The sequence below is a fragment of the Rhinoderma darwinii genome, chromosome 5, assembly GCF_050947455.1.
Source record: "Rhinoderma darwinii isolate aRhiDar2 chromosome 5, aRhiDar2.hap1, whole genome shotgun sequence".
NCBI classification, from domain to species: domain Eukaryota; kingdom Metazoa; phylum Chordata; class Amphibia; order Anura; family Rhinodermatidae; genus Rhinoderma; species Rhinoderma darwinii.
The window spans coordinates 325,232,031-325,246,919 of record NC_134691.1 but is presented as its reverse complement, the minus strand read 5'-3'; the positions used below and the strand labels follow the sequence as shown (position 1 = coordinate 325,246,919).

Here is a 14,889-nt window from a genome sequence, read left to right as displayed (position 1 = left end):
ATTCATTTAATAATTTTTAAAATTGCTAAATATTTCCATTGTTTATTTCTTACCTCCCCTACAGTGTTTTCCTCTCTAAGCCTCGGTTTACTGCCTGAGCGGTCGGCTACCCTAATGGTCTATGATGATGTCGTGCAGATAGTCTCAGGATTTCAAGGTGGGTGAATGGGTCTGTACAAGTAAAAAATTACCTGGCCTGATTATAATTTTTCCCTGTAATTGGGAAAACATTCTGCTCTGTTCTAGGGAAAATTAGGACTCCCCAATAGAGTATATGGAAATGGGTTTTCTAAACTGGACAACCCCTTTCTTGTTTTAATTTAAGTCTACGAAAGATGGAGACCACTGCCTCATGAACTCTTGCATTTAAAGGGGTATTGTCCACTTCCACAGGATATGCCATAAATATCTAAGATGGGAATACCCCTTTAAGGGTGACCATACTTGCCAAGTTTTTTTTTTCGCGCCGGCGTGTTTTTACCTGTACGACCCAAAAACAGCGCTGCCATGTGGTCTCTGAGCATGCAGCACACTACTACTAGTCGCGTGACAGTCTGAGGATGTTATAAGCTTATGAAGATGTACGATCGAATCTGGAAGCTCTGTACTGCAATGTGATCACTGGTTTTCTTTCCTTTAGGGCTCATTCACACGAAAATCTCGTCCGTGTGACTGCAGTTAAAACAACGGCCGTCGCATGTACCCATGTATTTCAATGGGGCCATTCACACGACCGTTGTTTCAACGGAGCGTGTGACGGGTCTGTTGAAAAATAGGACATTTCCTATTTTACTGCGTGTCCCGCATCCCTCCAAAGACTCTCTAGTCGGTGACAACGCGTCCTGCACGGGTGCACCTTTTGGACGTGGAAAACGGCAGTTTTTCACATCCGTGGTGGGCTACGTTCGTGTGAATGTAGTACTGTAATAAATAAGTGGATAATTTGCATAAGTTTTAATTAATAATTTGTCACACACTGTGACGAGTTTACCCCTAAACAGCTTGAAGACTGCAATGAATCCGCATAATGAGGAGCCCGCTCATTCTAGATGTAGGGAGTCTTACACCCCACCAGCTCTTCTTTCATGTTCGGCCTTTTTGTTTTGGGTGAAGCTTCAGTAGATCTAAAAACGGTTTATTTAATAAATTCACTGGAGGTATTTGAAATGTTAATGGAAGAAACTAAAATCTGTCACACAAATAAACTTATTGCGGGAAGCAGGTTGTCAAAACAAGAACGTGATCTCTGTTTTTAAAGTCAAATTTATTTTTAGGAATACGATCCCTAAAATTGTCCACTTAGAGGGATTTGTATTAGTTTTGAATATGTTCACCCCTCTCCCTGGTCACGGTGATCTCATGGTTATAGAACGGCTATCAGTGATGCTGCATATGGGGACCAGGGTTCTTTCTAAGCACTTTGGAAAGGAAAGCGTTAAAACAACATTCTAATAAGGATCAAATAAATCAATATCTCTGTCTTTGTCTTTCCGTCTCTCTGTAGGTCTCTCTTTCTCTGGCTCTTTTTCTCTATCTTTGTCTCTCTCTGTAGGTCTGTCTCTCTTTTTTTCTTTCACTCTTTCACCCTTTCTTTCTCTCTCTCGCTCTCCCTTTCTCTCTCGGTCTCTCGCTCTCCCTTTCTCTCTCGGTCTCTCGCTCTCCCTTTCTCTCTCGGTCTCTCGCTCTCCCTTTCTCTCTCGGTCTCTCGCTCTCCCTTTCTCTCTCGGTCTCTCGCTCTCCCTTTCTCTCTCGGTCTCTCGCTCTCCCTTTCTCTCGGTCTCTCGCTCTCCCTTTCTCGGTCTCTCGCTCTCCCTTTCTCGGTCTCTCGCTCTCCCTTTCTCGGTCTCTCGCTCTCCCTTTCTCGGTCTCTCGCTCTCCCTTTCTCTCTCGGTCTCTCGCTCTCCCTTTCTCTCTCTCTCGCTCTCCCTTTCTCTCTCTCTCGCTCTCCCTTTCTCTCTCTCTCGCTCTCCCTTTCTCTCTCGCTCTCGCTCTCTCTCTCGCTCTCTCTCTCGCTCTCTCTCTCGCTCTCTCTCTCGCTCTCGCTCTCGCTCTCGCTCTCTCTCGCTCTCGCTCTCCCTCTCTCTCTCGCTCTCGCTCTCGCTCTCGCTCTCGCTCTCCCTCTCTCTCTCTCTCGCTCTCGCTCTCCCTTTCTCGCTCTCTCCCTTTCGCTCTCTCCCTTTCTCTCTCGCTCTCTCTCTCGCTCTCTCTCTCTGTCCCTCTCTCTCTCTCGCCTCACTCCATTTATATCCGTAGCTGCCTTTTTAAATTCTGCTAGTTGCCCTTAGTAACAGACAGCTTATTCGCTACACCGAGCAGTCAGACATGTGACCTAACAGCATGGCTTTGTTCACACCATGATCGGTGTGCCCATTTGACAGGTGCTGTTGAATGTATGACCCATATGGAAGCAACGCCTATACTTGCATAATCTATACAATTTCATATGTCTGGCATTGACTTCCGATTAAAAAAAAAATCAATATAAACGATACCGTAGTGTTTTCGTTTGTTTGCTTTTGTGCAGGATCCCGTTGTATTGTAATCGCATAGTCAACTGCACAGTATACCGGCCAAATGTATGTCAAATCTATAGGCATGTCAAGGTATACACCGGGAAGTACTTCCTACATATCCTAAACGTAGCCTAAGCTCAAACCGTGTACCTGTCATTTAAACTCCCACAATTCACTGCTCCCATGTAAAATCCAGAGTTTTCAATTTAGATGTGACTCTAGAAGAACTCCGAATCTGTACAAGACAAATAAAAACTAGTTACAATTACGCAAAATTTTATATCGATTTTAGCAATGGAATATTCAAAATAGTTTAAAAATGTCATTTTCCCTTTAAATAATTGACCCCGTAGATTTTCCCGCTGGATTAGTGAACACTTGTGTTAGTGATGGGATAACCACATGTCCATTTATGAAGCGTTCCAGGACTTCGCTTCAGCCATCCCTAAGCCTTTTGGCTGCTAAACATCTGGACGCTTTTTTCCCAAAGTTATTTTGAGGTCAGTGAAAAAATAAAACTCTGCTTTTTACTAGGCGCTGCCTTCTGGTAGTAAAAAAGCAAAAATAAATACATTTACTGACGCGCTGCGGAGGAACATGCCGGATTCTCCCTCAGGAAATATCAAGGGTCGGCTGAAAATACAACTTCTCTTTGTGATGACTGAACAATGCGGAGCGGAGTGGGAATTGCTAACGTGATGTCTCATGTGACACGGGTTCATGGGACCATCATGGGAATGTTGCCGTGTTATTCTTGTTCTTCTCAAGTTGTTGTTGGTTTTTTTGTTTTTTTTTTGTGTTTGTGCTTTTTTGTTTTGTTTTTTTCTTTGTTTTTTTTAACTAGTTTGTTTTTAGCAAAAGTCCACTTACATGAAGTTTTGCAGACACTTGGCTTTTCTTCTCTTCTACTGATCTTGAGTTATAAGACGTTTTCTTCTACTTTCATGTCAAAAGTAAAAACTCAGAATTCTGCCGGTTTTCTGTTATTAGAGAGCAATGCATTGTGGGAGCTCCTGATGGTAAATCTGGCCCTACACATAAGACCGATGTCGGCCAAATGCTAGTCCAGCCGACCGTTATCTCTTTCGACTCCATGTGAATATGCCTGCTTGGATCAGCCGCACGTACATGTTTGTCCTAAGGGTATGTTCACACGTAGCATGAGTACTGCGGATTTCCCGCAACGTATTTCACTGTAGAAAATCCGCAACGTAATACAGTCGCAGCAGAGTGGATGAGATTTGGACAAATCTCATCCACACACTGCGTAAATAATACGCTGAAAAAACGTTCATAAATTAACCTTCGGTGCGTTTTTATTTAATCCACAACAGGTCAATTTTAGGCTTTGGAATCGCTGTTTTTCTGTTGTGGGTTTTCCCCATTGAATTCAATGGGAGGGTAAAATTCACAACAAATAGCAAATGTTGCAATTTTTGTGGTGGAAAATCCATGATTCCATCGCAAAAATCACATCTCAGGAAAAAAAAAAATCTCATCCCTACCCCGCTCTCCATACTTCTCCGTCCAGGCCGGCCCCCTGGGATGATGTTTCATCCCATGTGACTGCTGCAGCCAATCACAGGCTGCAGGAGGCCGGACTTCTCGGACAACGGAGGGATGTATCACCATGACTACGGCCCGGGGGAAGTATGAACGTGTTTTTTTTGGTTTTTTTTCTAGCGCTGCTCTCCGCTTTGGAACTTCCACCCGAAGAACCGCACCGCAATTTGGTGCGTTTCTTTGGCCGGAATTCCCAGTGGGGTCCTGGGCGAATGCGCTGTGTACTTCTATGCAGCGTATCCGCCCTGTGTGAACATACCCTAAAGGGGAGGGGGAAATGCCAGACCCCTCTGACAGCTGCTTATCTCTTATGAGAACAAAAGAATGAGGCATGTTAAAATCCAAAAGGGCCGGATCCTTCTTTTCACGAACTCAGGAGGCGCCCATTATACAATAGATCGTGAGCCGACCTGCCGTAATGTATATGACCGGCTGTACACAGAGCTATGCGGTTAGTCACATGTCTGACTGACGGGTGGAGATATACTGCTGTCTGTTTCCAAGGCCAACCAGCAGAATTATGAACGCAGCTATGTGAACGGAGAGAATGATGGGAAGTAACACACGGGGGTTACAACACCAATAATCAAAATATTCTACACGCTGTACATTTTAAAGTGGGTATTCCAGTCTAGCAAGTAAATGTTATTCTTTTGTATTATGAAAAGTTTTACAATTTTCCATTACACTTTCTGTATCAATTCCTCATGGTTTTCAAGATCTCTGCTTGCTGTCATTAACTCCTTCCTGCCATAGCCATTATTCTGATTTTTATTTTTGCTTTCTCTTCCTCACCCTCCAAAAGCCATAACTTTTTTTTTTCCTGTCGATTTTTCGGACAAGTTGTAGTTTTCCATGACACCATTTATTGTACCATATAATGTACTGGGAAACTGGCCAAAAACTCTTTGTGGGGTGGAATGGGAAGAAAATGGTGATTCCTCCACTGTTTTTTGGGTTTAGTTTTTATGGCGTTCTGTGCAATAAAAACTGCATGTTAACTTTATCCTGCGGTTCAGTACGATTACAGCGATAACAAATTTATATTTTTTATTTTTTTTTATGTTTTACTACTTTTAAGGGTAATACTATTAAAAAAAATAGATTTCTGTCACCATATTCTGAAAGTCAAAACATTTCAATTTTTCCGTTAATTGAGCGGTGGGAGGGATTCTTCTTTTTTTCTGGCGTGAGTTGTAGTTTTAATTGGCACCATTTTGGGGTACATAATACTTTTTATTACATCTTTTGTGGGACATTAGGTCCCCAAATAATAGCGATTCTGGTGTTTGTTTTTTGTTTTTTAAAAGATGTTGTAGTAGTGCAGACTTTTACGGATGCGGCGATACCAGTTATGATCATTTTATTTTTTTTATATTGCTTAAGGGGAAAAATGATTTTGTACATTAATAAAAATAGTTAGTTTTTTTTTGTTGAAACCCTAGGGGACTTGAACCAGTGATCGTTGGATCGCTTGCACAATATGTTGAAATACTAATTTTTTGCACTATATCATGATTTCACAGGCTTCTATTAAGCCCCGCCTTTGGAGTACAAAGATGGCAGACCTCCTGGCCTTGATATGGGTGTTCCTATATTAGGCATTTATGGCATATCCACCGAATATTCCATGATGCGTGGATCCCACCTTTAGACCCTCATCCAGGGCGCATCGCTCCAGCATGTGGAAGGGGGCGCTGCGCCAGCTCCCTTCCCCTGCTTGTCTTTCTGAAGCACCTGGGCCAGGCAACTCTGCAGCTGCCTTTCCGCCCAGGCGCTTTTTCTCTGCTCTCGGTGTAACTACCACAAAAGCAGCTGCTACGGCCCCCAGTGGCCTGAGGGGGCCTGTGCAGCCCGGTGGCGCCGCTAATAGCTGCTACTGCGGTAGCGACGCCACATTCAATAGTATCAGTGTCCTTAGGATGGAGATACTATTGAACACTATGGCAGAGCAGGAAGGTATCTCTTTGCTCTACCATTTACTAGGCTACAGGCCATTTAGCCTGTAGCCTATCAGGCGCAGGTACAGGATCCCTGCGCAGGCCGCCGCGATGACGTCACTGGATCACTCTGGCCTACGCAAGGATCCTATCGGTGTTGTGGAGCAACTCCGTTCGTTGGGGGAACGGCGCCTAGCTGAGTATATATTTTTTTGTTTCATTTGTGTGGGGGTCACTGTCTACAAGGGGAGGTGGGCTGTATGGCACTGTATACAAAGTGGAAGTGGGGGGCTGTATGGCACTGTACAAGGGGGTAGTGGGGGGCAATGCCTTCAAAAGGGAGGTGGGGGCTGTATCACACAATATACAGGGTGTGCCGAAAGAAAATTCCGCACAGGGCGCCATCTATCCTAAGGCCGGCCCTGCCCTCACCTATCGGAAGAACTGATCCCCCTGACCCCTGTTCACTAATTTCAAGTGAAATAAAGAGGTGGCTGGCCTTTTTGATCTTTTTTTAATAGATCCTGGAGTCATCCTGACACATATAAAGGCAGGGACAAACAGATTTTTAAAGGGGGGTTTCCAAGCATGTTGGTTATGTCAAAATTCCATACGCTCATTATAAAGACTGGGAATTTTACGGACGATTGATAACCCTGGTTAAAACAATATTTCTGGTGGTTTGGGATGGTGCAGGGCTTAGTGATGGTAGTTTTAAGACAGGTAAATGTTCCTATAACTTGAATTTTATTTAATATAAATAGGTTCAATTTATTTTTTATTTTTATAGGGATAGAGCTTTGCATCCCTCCACACAGCCATAGAGTTTCATGATGAATTTCTGTTGACCTGCCGCTACCACTAGGGGGAGCTAACTGCATAAGGATTTATACAGCCCCCATTAACCTCTATGATAAATGTATTTGCAGTCATCACCTCCAAGTGGTGATAGGAAGAAAGGGATTGCTATTTAAAGCGTACCTGTGGTTTCAGGTGACTTTTCAGAATAAGCTGTCATATGTCTGTACATGCGGAATAACACTATTTCACACCAGTATATGACTTGTATTGTGCATTTTGTAGCACGTTTTACCTTCTGCAAGCTCTATCTCTCAAATTTTCAGGTTTCTCTGAACTAGTGGGCGGATCCTAACTACGATCATGTTTTCTATACACTACACGCATAGAAGAGGAGAATCCTGCTCGCTTATCTCTATCACATATATAGAAGCTGCAGCAGCATGGAGGAGATTATACAGCAGTAATAAGCAGTGTAGCTGTGATTCCAGCACTGGGTGAAATAAAACACTTACTAAGAAGCTGCAGCAGCGTTGTGTGTCTCTGCCTTTTCCCTCACTCTCTTCTGCCCCCCCCCCCCTTCCCTCTCAATAGGCTACTATGGGCAGCTGTAATCTGATCCCTCAGTGGGCCGATAATCCATCTTGTCTTGAGGAGAAGGAAAAAGCAGTGAATTCAAAGTGAGTGAACAGTTAGATGGGAGGGGAGGAAAGGAGCCTGATAAGTGGAGAAAGAGGCATTTATCTCTAATAAGATATATTACAAAGTTTCTTATATTCGCTTGTCCTATTGATTTATGCAAAGTTTGTTTTGAACAACAGCGACTATTTAAGCAGTTAGCAAAAATACTCTGCAAAATAGCGCCAAAGGTTCGACGCTTCAGGCAGGTTGTACACGGTATATATGGTCATTGTCATACTTTCGAGACCTCTATGAATTAAATAAGATGATGTCATTGTCTAAATCGCACATTTTTTAATTAAAGCCTGTGTGTGTAGTGTCTGCTGCAGCCAGAAGTTAACTAATAAAGTCCTGCGCCAGTTTCCTGGGAAGTTTTTAGCTGCTTGACCCAGAAGGCATTGTATGTGTTTTATACTAATGAGAACCACATGTAAAATACACTGTGCATGTAAATGAATGGTGCCAGTGCGGGGCTTTGATATATATATTTTTTTTAACAGATTTTTGTAATAAAAGTGCATGGCCAGGCTGTACCATTGAAGGGTGTTATAAGGTATTCAGTGTGAGGAGACGACTAGGAGAAGTCTGGGAATCCTGCCTGCTACTTATTGCTGATGTGCTTTGCAGACTAAGTCTGTCCCAGATCCACATTGTATTGCGGCAAATAGTTTAATTGCCCGGGGATATCGCTGAAGCGGTGATATCTATGCATAGCTTTATATGGCTGTGGCTTTACCATGTGGACAAGGGTTTTTTTTGTTTTTTTTTTAGAATTTTTTTTGTTTCAACCTCAGAAATCCTATTTTTAGAGCTCAGGTTTTGGTCCCTCCAGCAAATTGGATTTGGCCATAAAACTCCATTTGGTAGGAAAAGAACAGCGTGACGGGAATGAGATTATTTATTTGCCTTTTTGCTTTTTCGTCTACTTGGCTTTGGGTTTATGGTCATAAATAAGTGGTCTGTGGTTTTTATTCCCCAGACACAAATTTTTGTGATTTGTACAGGCGGACCACAGTCAGTGCTATTTACATACTGCGTATCCACTGCAAAGGGAGGGGTACAGTAGTTCTCATGTATGAAAACTGGTGCAAAGCAGGCCTATATTTACTTTAACCCCTTAATGACCGCTGATACGCCTTTTCACGGCGGCCACTAATGGGCTTTATTCTGATGTATATGCCTTTTCACGGCGCTGCATCAGAATAAATAAACAGAGCAGGGAGCCGTTAAAGCTACATCTGGTAGCTGAGGGCTGGGGGCCTCCCTGCTCGAACGGCTGAGATCGATATCCGTATCGATCTCACCCGTTTAACCCCTCAGATGCGGCGCTCAATAGCGAGCGCCACATCTGAGTGGTTTTAGAGAGAGGGAGGGAGGGAGCTCCCTCTCATCTCACCGACACCCGGCAATAAGATCGCAGAGTGTCTGTGTCTCCCACGGCAACCGGGGCCGGCCTAATAAAGGCCCCCAGGTCTGCCTGTAGTAAATGCCTGCTTGATCATGCCAGAGGCATGACCTAGCAGATGCCTGTCCGTTTTAAACAGACAGGCAGTAATACACTGCAATACAGAAGTATTGCAGTGTATTATAAAAGCGATCGGATGATCGCATATTAAAGTCCCCTAGTGGGACTAGTAAAAAAGTAAAAAAAAAAGTTTAATAAAGTTAATAAAAAAAGTGGAAAAAAATGAAAAACTCACTTTTTCCCCTTACAAAATGCTTTACAATTTTAAAAAACAAAATAAAGCAAAAAAGTTATATGTTTGGTATCGCCGCATCCGAAACGACCCCGACTATAAAGCTATTACATTATTTAACCCGCACGGTGAACAACGTAAAAAATAAAATAAAAAACAATGGAAAAATTGCTGTTTTCTGTGAATCCTGACAAAAATGTGATTTAAAAAGTGATCAAAAAGTCGCATCTACTCCAAAATGGTACCAATAAAAACTACAAATCGTCCGGCAAAAAAAAAAGCCCTCATACAACCGCATCGGCGGAACAATAAAAAAAGTTACGGCTCTTCAAATATGGAGACACAAAAACAAATAACTTTGAAAAAAATGTGTTTTCACTGTGTAAAAGTAGTAAAACATACAAAAACTATACAAATTTGGTATCGTTGCAATCGTAACAACCCGTTGAATAATGTCATTGTGTTATTTATACCACACGGTAAACGGCGTAGATTTAGGATGCAAAAAAATGTGGCGAATTGTAAAAAAAAAAATTCTACCCCTCCCCCCAAAAAAAAAAGTTGTTAAAAGTTAATCAATAAATAATATGTACCCCAAAATGGTGCTATTAAAAAATACATCTTGTCCCGCAAAAAACAAGACCTTATACAGCTATGTCTACGCGAAAATAAAAATGTTATAGCTCTTCAAATGTGACGATGGAAAAACTATAAAAATTGCTTGCTCATTAGGGCCCAGAATCCAAGCAGGGGGGAGGGGTTAAAGGCCATGTACGCCTTTAAAGAAAATACATATTTTTTTTGTTTATAAAAGTGTGTATGAAGCCCTGTTCACACTGAGTTATTTGATGGGGAAATCCCACAAAAAAAACGTACGAAATCGCCTTCCATTGATTCCAATGGGAGGCACCGAGGCGGCGGCGTTTTTTGCCATGGAGGGGAGCGACATGCTCTTTCTTCCCACAGTTCCGTCTTTGATGTCCCATTGAAATCAATGGGAGGCAGAGAAAGCGTTTTTCATGTTGTTTTTTGGCCATGGCCGCGGCCGAAAAATCCGGCAAAGAACGTGCAGGCAGGTCAAAATCTGCCTCATAATTCCTGTAATTTTGAGGCAGATATTTCTGCCTGCAGAAAACTCCATGTGAACATACCCTTAGTATGATTGGTGCAACTTTGAAATAACGTTTTTATATTTTTACTTTTTGAGATACAGCTGCTTTATACAGAGCAGCTGTATCTTGCGCTGAAACCTGTTATAAACTTAGATGTGAGATGTGATCAGTAAGAGTATGTTCACACGCACAAGTAAAACGGCTGAAAATTACAGAGGTTTTGGGGTTTTTCTAGGTGTTTTTGGTGGTTTTTTTGGAGCGCTTTTTCTATTGACACCATAAAAATCCGCTCCAAAAACGTCTCAAGTAGTGACATGCTCCTTTTTAGGCAGTGTTTTTTTACGCGCCATCGTAACAACGCCGTTTTTCCCATTTGATTTCAATTGGCAGATGTTTGTAGGCGTTCAGCAACCGTATATTTTAAGCATATTTCGAGGCGTTTACGCCCCGAAATAAATACACCTGAAAACATTGCGTGTGAACATACCCTCACTGCTCCATCCTGCATGTCTGACCCGCTGTCCCTGAACCCGTCAGTGCCGCTGACCTGACGGATACAGGTTTCCGTGCTAGATACAGCTGCTCTGTATACAGGACACAAAGCAGCTGTATCTCAAAGTCAAAAAAAATAAAAAAATAAAATGTAATTACAAAGTCGCACCAAACACACTGATACACGTTTTTATTTAAAAATAAATAATTGTTTTCAAAGGTGTCATTTAATTTACCCTTTCGCTGCCAGGGGTTTGAGGCAAGCTTTGTACATTTGACATACACAAATAAAACCTGAAAAATAAAATAAAAATCATAGTGTACCTCCACATCCATACAGTCTCTGAAAGTAGACACCTGGCACATTGTAAAAATGACACAAAGCACTTTATAATCAAGGGCACCTTCAGGCAAATTTGTATAGAAAGTTTTGTAAAAAAATAAAAATAACAATAGAAATACACAATAGCTCCTAAAAACAAAAGTGCATGATTTGGAGAGTTCATACATGTCACCTATGCCAATGTCTACATGTACATAACTCCACATAATCACCAGATAATAAGAATAGTTTATATATATATAGCGCCAACTTTTTCCGCAACACTTTACAATTTAACCAGACTTCACAGTTTTACCAGATCTAAAAAGACCAAAAATGTCCACGATCCAGTTGCCAGTAAACATAAGGCCTGGTTCCCACGGGTCGGATACGCTGCGTAAAAACTGTGCAGCGTATCCGACCTGGAACACATTGTGGTGCGTTTTTTCTAATAGAATTTCCGCCTCAGAAAAAAAGGCGCTTCTAATGTGACACTGCAGCATGTGATTGGCTGCAGTAGTCACATGGGATACATCCCAGGAGGCCGGTCTTCTGGGTAAGTATGATTTTTTTTTATTTTTTTTATTTTCCTGACCGGCTTTTGTGCAAATCCACCGCAAAGGTCGCAACACTTGGCTTTCTGTTGCGGGTTTTGCATCCCCTTTGAATTCAATGGGGAAAACCCGCAAAGAAAATCAACGAAAACGCAGCATAAATTGACATGCTGTGGGTTTCAGTTCCGCACCGCTGGTGAAATTAATAAACGTTTACGCTGCAGGGTTTTTTCCGCAACGTGGGCATGAGATTTTCTAAATCTTATCCACTTTGCTGCTACTGTAAATGTTGCGGAATTTCCACACAGAATTCCGTTGTGGAAACTCTGCAGCGTTTACACTACGTGGGAACCCGGCCTACGGGTTTTTACTGTCCGCAAATGCGGATGCACATCCGTAGCCGTCTGCAATTGCGGAAGCGCCCATAGACTTCTATAGGACATGTTCTATATTTTGTGGATCACTTTTGCTGCCCAGACGCACATTTGTAAACATACGGAAAGGTCTCCGTGGCCTATAGATGTGAATGGGTCCACAATTTCATCCGTAATTACTGAAAAATCTGAATTTTTGCACAGTTTAGTATACAATGTTTTTATAAATTTATAGGTATTTTTTTTTTGTCTTATTCTTTGCATACCTTTTAGGCCATGATCACACCGTATTGATGCAGTTTTGACTTTAAGCCAAACACAGAAGTGGACGCACAAGAAAGGAGATACATCCGTCTTTTCTTCATGTCTTTCCTTCCTTTTGTATTAACTTCTGGCTTTGGTTAAAAAAAACTGAGCCAAAAACTGCATCATAACACCCTGTGTGAATTTTGCCTTACATGTCATATCAGTAGAACTTCCTGCATATTATGGGTCTTTCTACAGTAAAGCTATTACAAGACTCTCAAGGGAGTAATATCGAGCGAACATACAGGGTGTAAAAATAGGGTGTTTAAAAAATAAAATAAAAAATGGCTTGACCTTTGCCACAGAAATGTCTTGTGCATGGTCACAATTATCCAGATAATGTGCGTGTCATCCCTTTAAAGAACAGATTCCTTTTCTACATCCTTCACTATTCAGCCATGTTCTACTTTGTACAGTAAAGTTTTGTTAGTTTGGCAACAACGAGATTTTCTCACATTCTAAATTTTCCAAAAATACTTCAATCTTATTGCACTTAAAGAGGATCTGTCACTAGTTTAGTAATTCCCTATCTCCTCGCTAATCTAATAGGCGCCGTCACACTGATAATAATAGTGAAAATTGTGTCCCAAAATTTGTATTATTTTAAAAGTTATGAGCTTTTTTCTAAATCTGCAAATGAGCCTATACTAGACAAGTGGGCGTCACCACAACCATTCTCCGGAGGTGGAGCCTCCTCACAGCCTCGGACGCCGTCCTATCCGCATGAAGCTGCTTCACACAGTGTGAGAGACTGAGGCTGGAGGGAAGGGGGATCACTTCAAATAGCCATGTCTCCAGCTGTGGACCCCCTAGAACAGCAGTTCTGGTGTCATATGAAAGAGGAGATTCTAATCTTTCATATTACACCAGGGTTGCAATTCTATCTGGAGATCTCACCAGTTGAAAACACAGTCGGGAATGGAAGCTGTATACTATATGATCAGGCTGTGTTGCAGGGCAGGGAAGGAGGAGAAGCTGTAAGCTGATTGGACAGCATCATACAGAAAACATTACACCGCTTAGAGTGAAAAGAGTCACCTCCTATTTGGCTATTACAGTCACATTTACATATTTAGAAAAATGCTCATAACTTTGCAAGTAATAAATGTTTTTGAAAACAAATCACACTAGTTATCAGCGTCATAGTGCCGATTAGATTAGTTAGGAAATAGGGAATTAATAAACCAGAGGCGCTTGTTCACCCAGATCTTCTGATCCTCCACGCTCTTTCAACATGTCTCAGGGTATGTGTATGTGCTTTTGCTAAACCTATACTGACTTTTGGGCTATTTTGTCTAACTATGGCAGCTGCATTTTTCTATAGCTATCTGAGCTACACTATCTCTTGATATACGTCAATAGCTACACTCTTTTCTTGTGCTGACTCCTATCTAGCAGTATACATATATCTATTAAGTTATACTGCGTTGTCTTTATACGTATTATTGTATACATATCGATTTATCTGCACCCTTTTTGTGCTGGCTCTGACGTATTATCATTATATGCATGCTGCCACATGTTATCCTGCCCTCCCCTTTTTGTATAGGCTCTGATATTGTACAGGCCACCTTCTCATTTCTATTTGCTACATGTGGGATTTATATTACACACCCCTGGGCTTGTGTTATTATTGGATATTATTTGAGCGTGTGAGTGATCATTAGTATATGGTTGATTCTGTTGGTCATGGTCTTTTCTATCTGACCCTGCTGTATATGTCTCCGTATATGCTGTATTATCTCTCTTTTTCTATTACTGTGTTATTTTGTCATTATATTTAATAAAGATATTTTTTGTGCTTTTTATATTGAGTACAATATTTTCTTAAGGGATATGTCCCATCTGGTTCGTTGTTAGGTTCAATTAATAAACCAGTGACAGATCCTTTTTAAGGCCCCATGCACACGACCGTAAAAATTCTCCGTAATTGCGGACTGTAATACGGTCCACAGTTACGGACCCATTCAGTTTGGCCGCGGACACCTTTCCGTATCGCTACGGATGGGTGTCCGTGCCGTAGAACTGTGCCGGGAATTATAGAGCATGTCCATTTTTTCGTGTTATACGTGCTCGGCCCGAAAATACGGGCAGCTGTCAGCAGCCGGCCCGTGCCCGCAATCGCAGGCCGTGATTATGGGCACGGCCGTGTGCATGGGGCATAAGTGGTGTGTTGTCTAGCCTTACAGCACCAGTTACCACACAAATGTACCTATATATCAAGGCCAGTTCCGTCAGAACTACATTAACACTAGTATGTTTCTGAATTTTGTGGGATATTCTGGTGTATATAGATTAAAGTTTACTAAACTCTCCTGACATCTGATTTTAGTAAATACTTGTATTGAGCATATTTTCTTAGAAATCTACATTGTGCCGTTTTCTCTTAGTCGTCCTGGAAATATATGAATAAATTGACAACTTACACAGTCTGAAACTGTCAGCACTGAATGGACTATGTGTAGGAACATGTCCCATTGACAAGGGGAATGGTAACGCACAGTTGTCAATTTATTCATACATTTCTAGGAGGTATA

At 41.8% G+C, this 14,889-nt stretch overlaps 1 protein-coding gene across 1 annotated transcript in view; it reads left to right on the top strand.

Annotated features, from left to right (window-relative positions):
• The window catches only part of FAM171A1 (family with sequence similarity 171 member A1), a 113,331-nt gene that overhangs the window by 57,736 nt on the left and 40,706 nt on the right, over positions 1-14,889 (top strand). Inside the window, exon 3 of the mRNA XM_075827656.1 lies at positions 65-157. Coding sequence (XP_075683771.1) covers positions 65-157 — 93 coding nt within the window. The remainder of the gene's footprint in view (positions 1-64; positions 158-14,889) is intronic.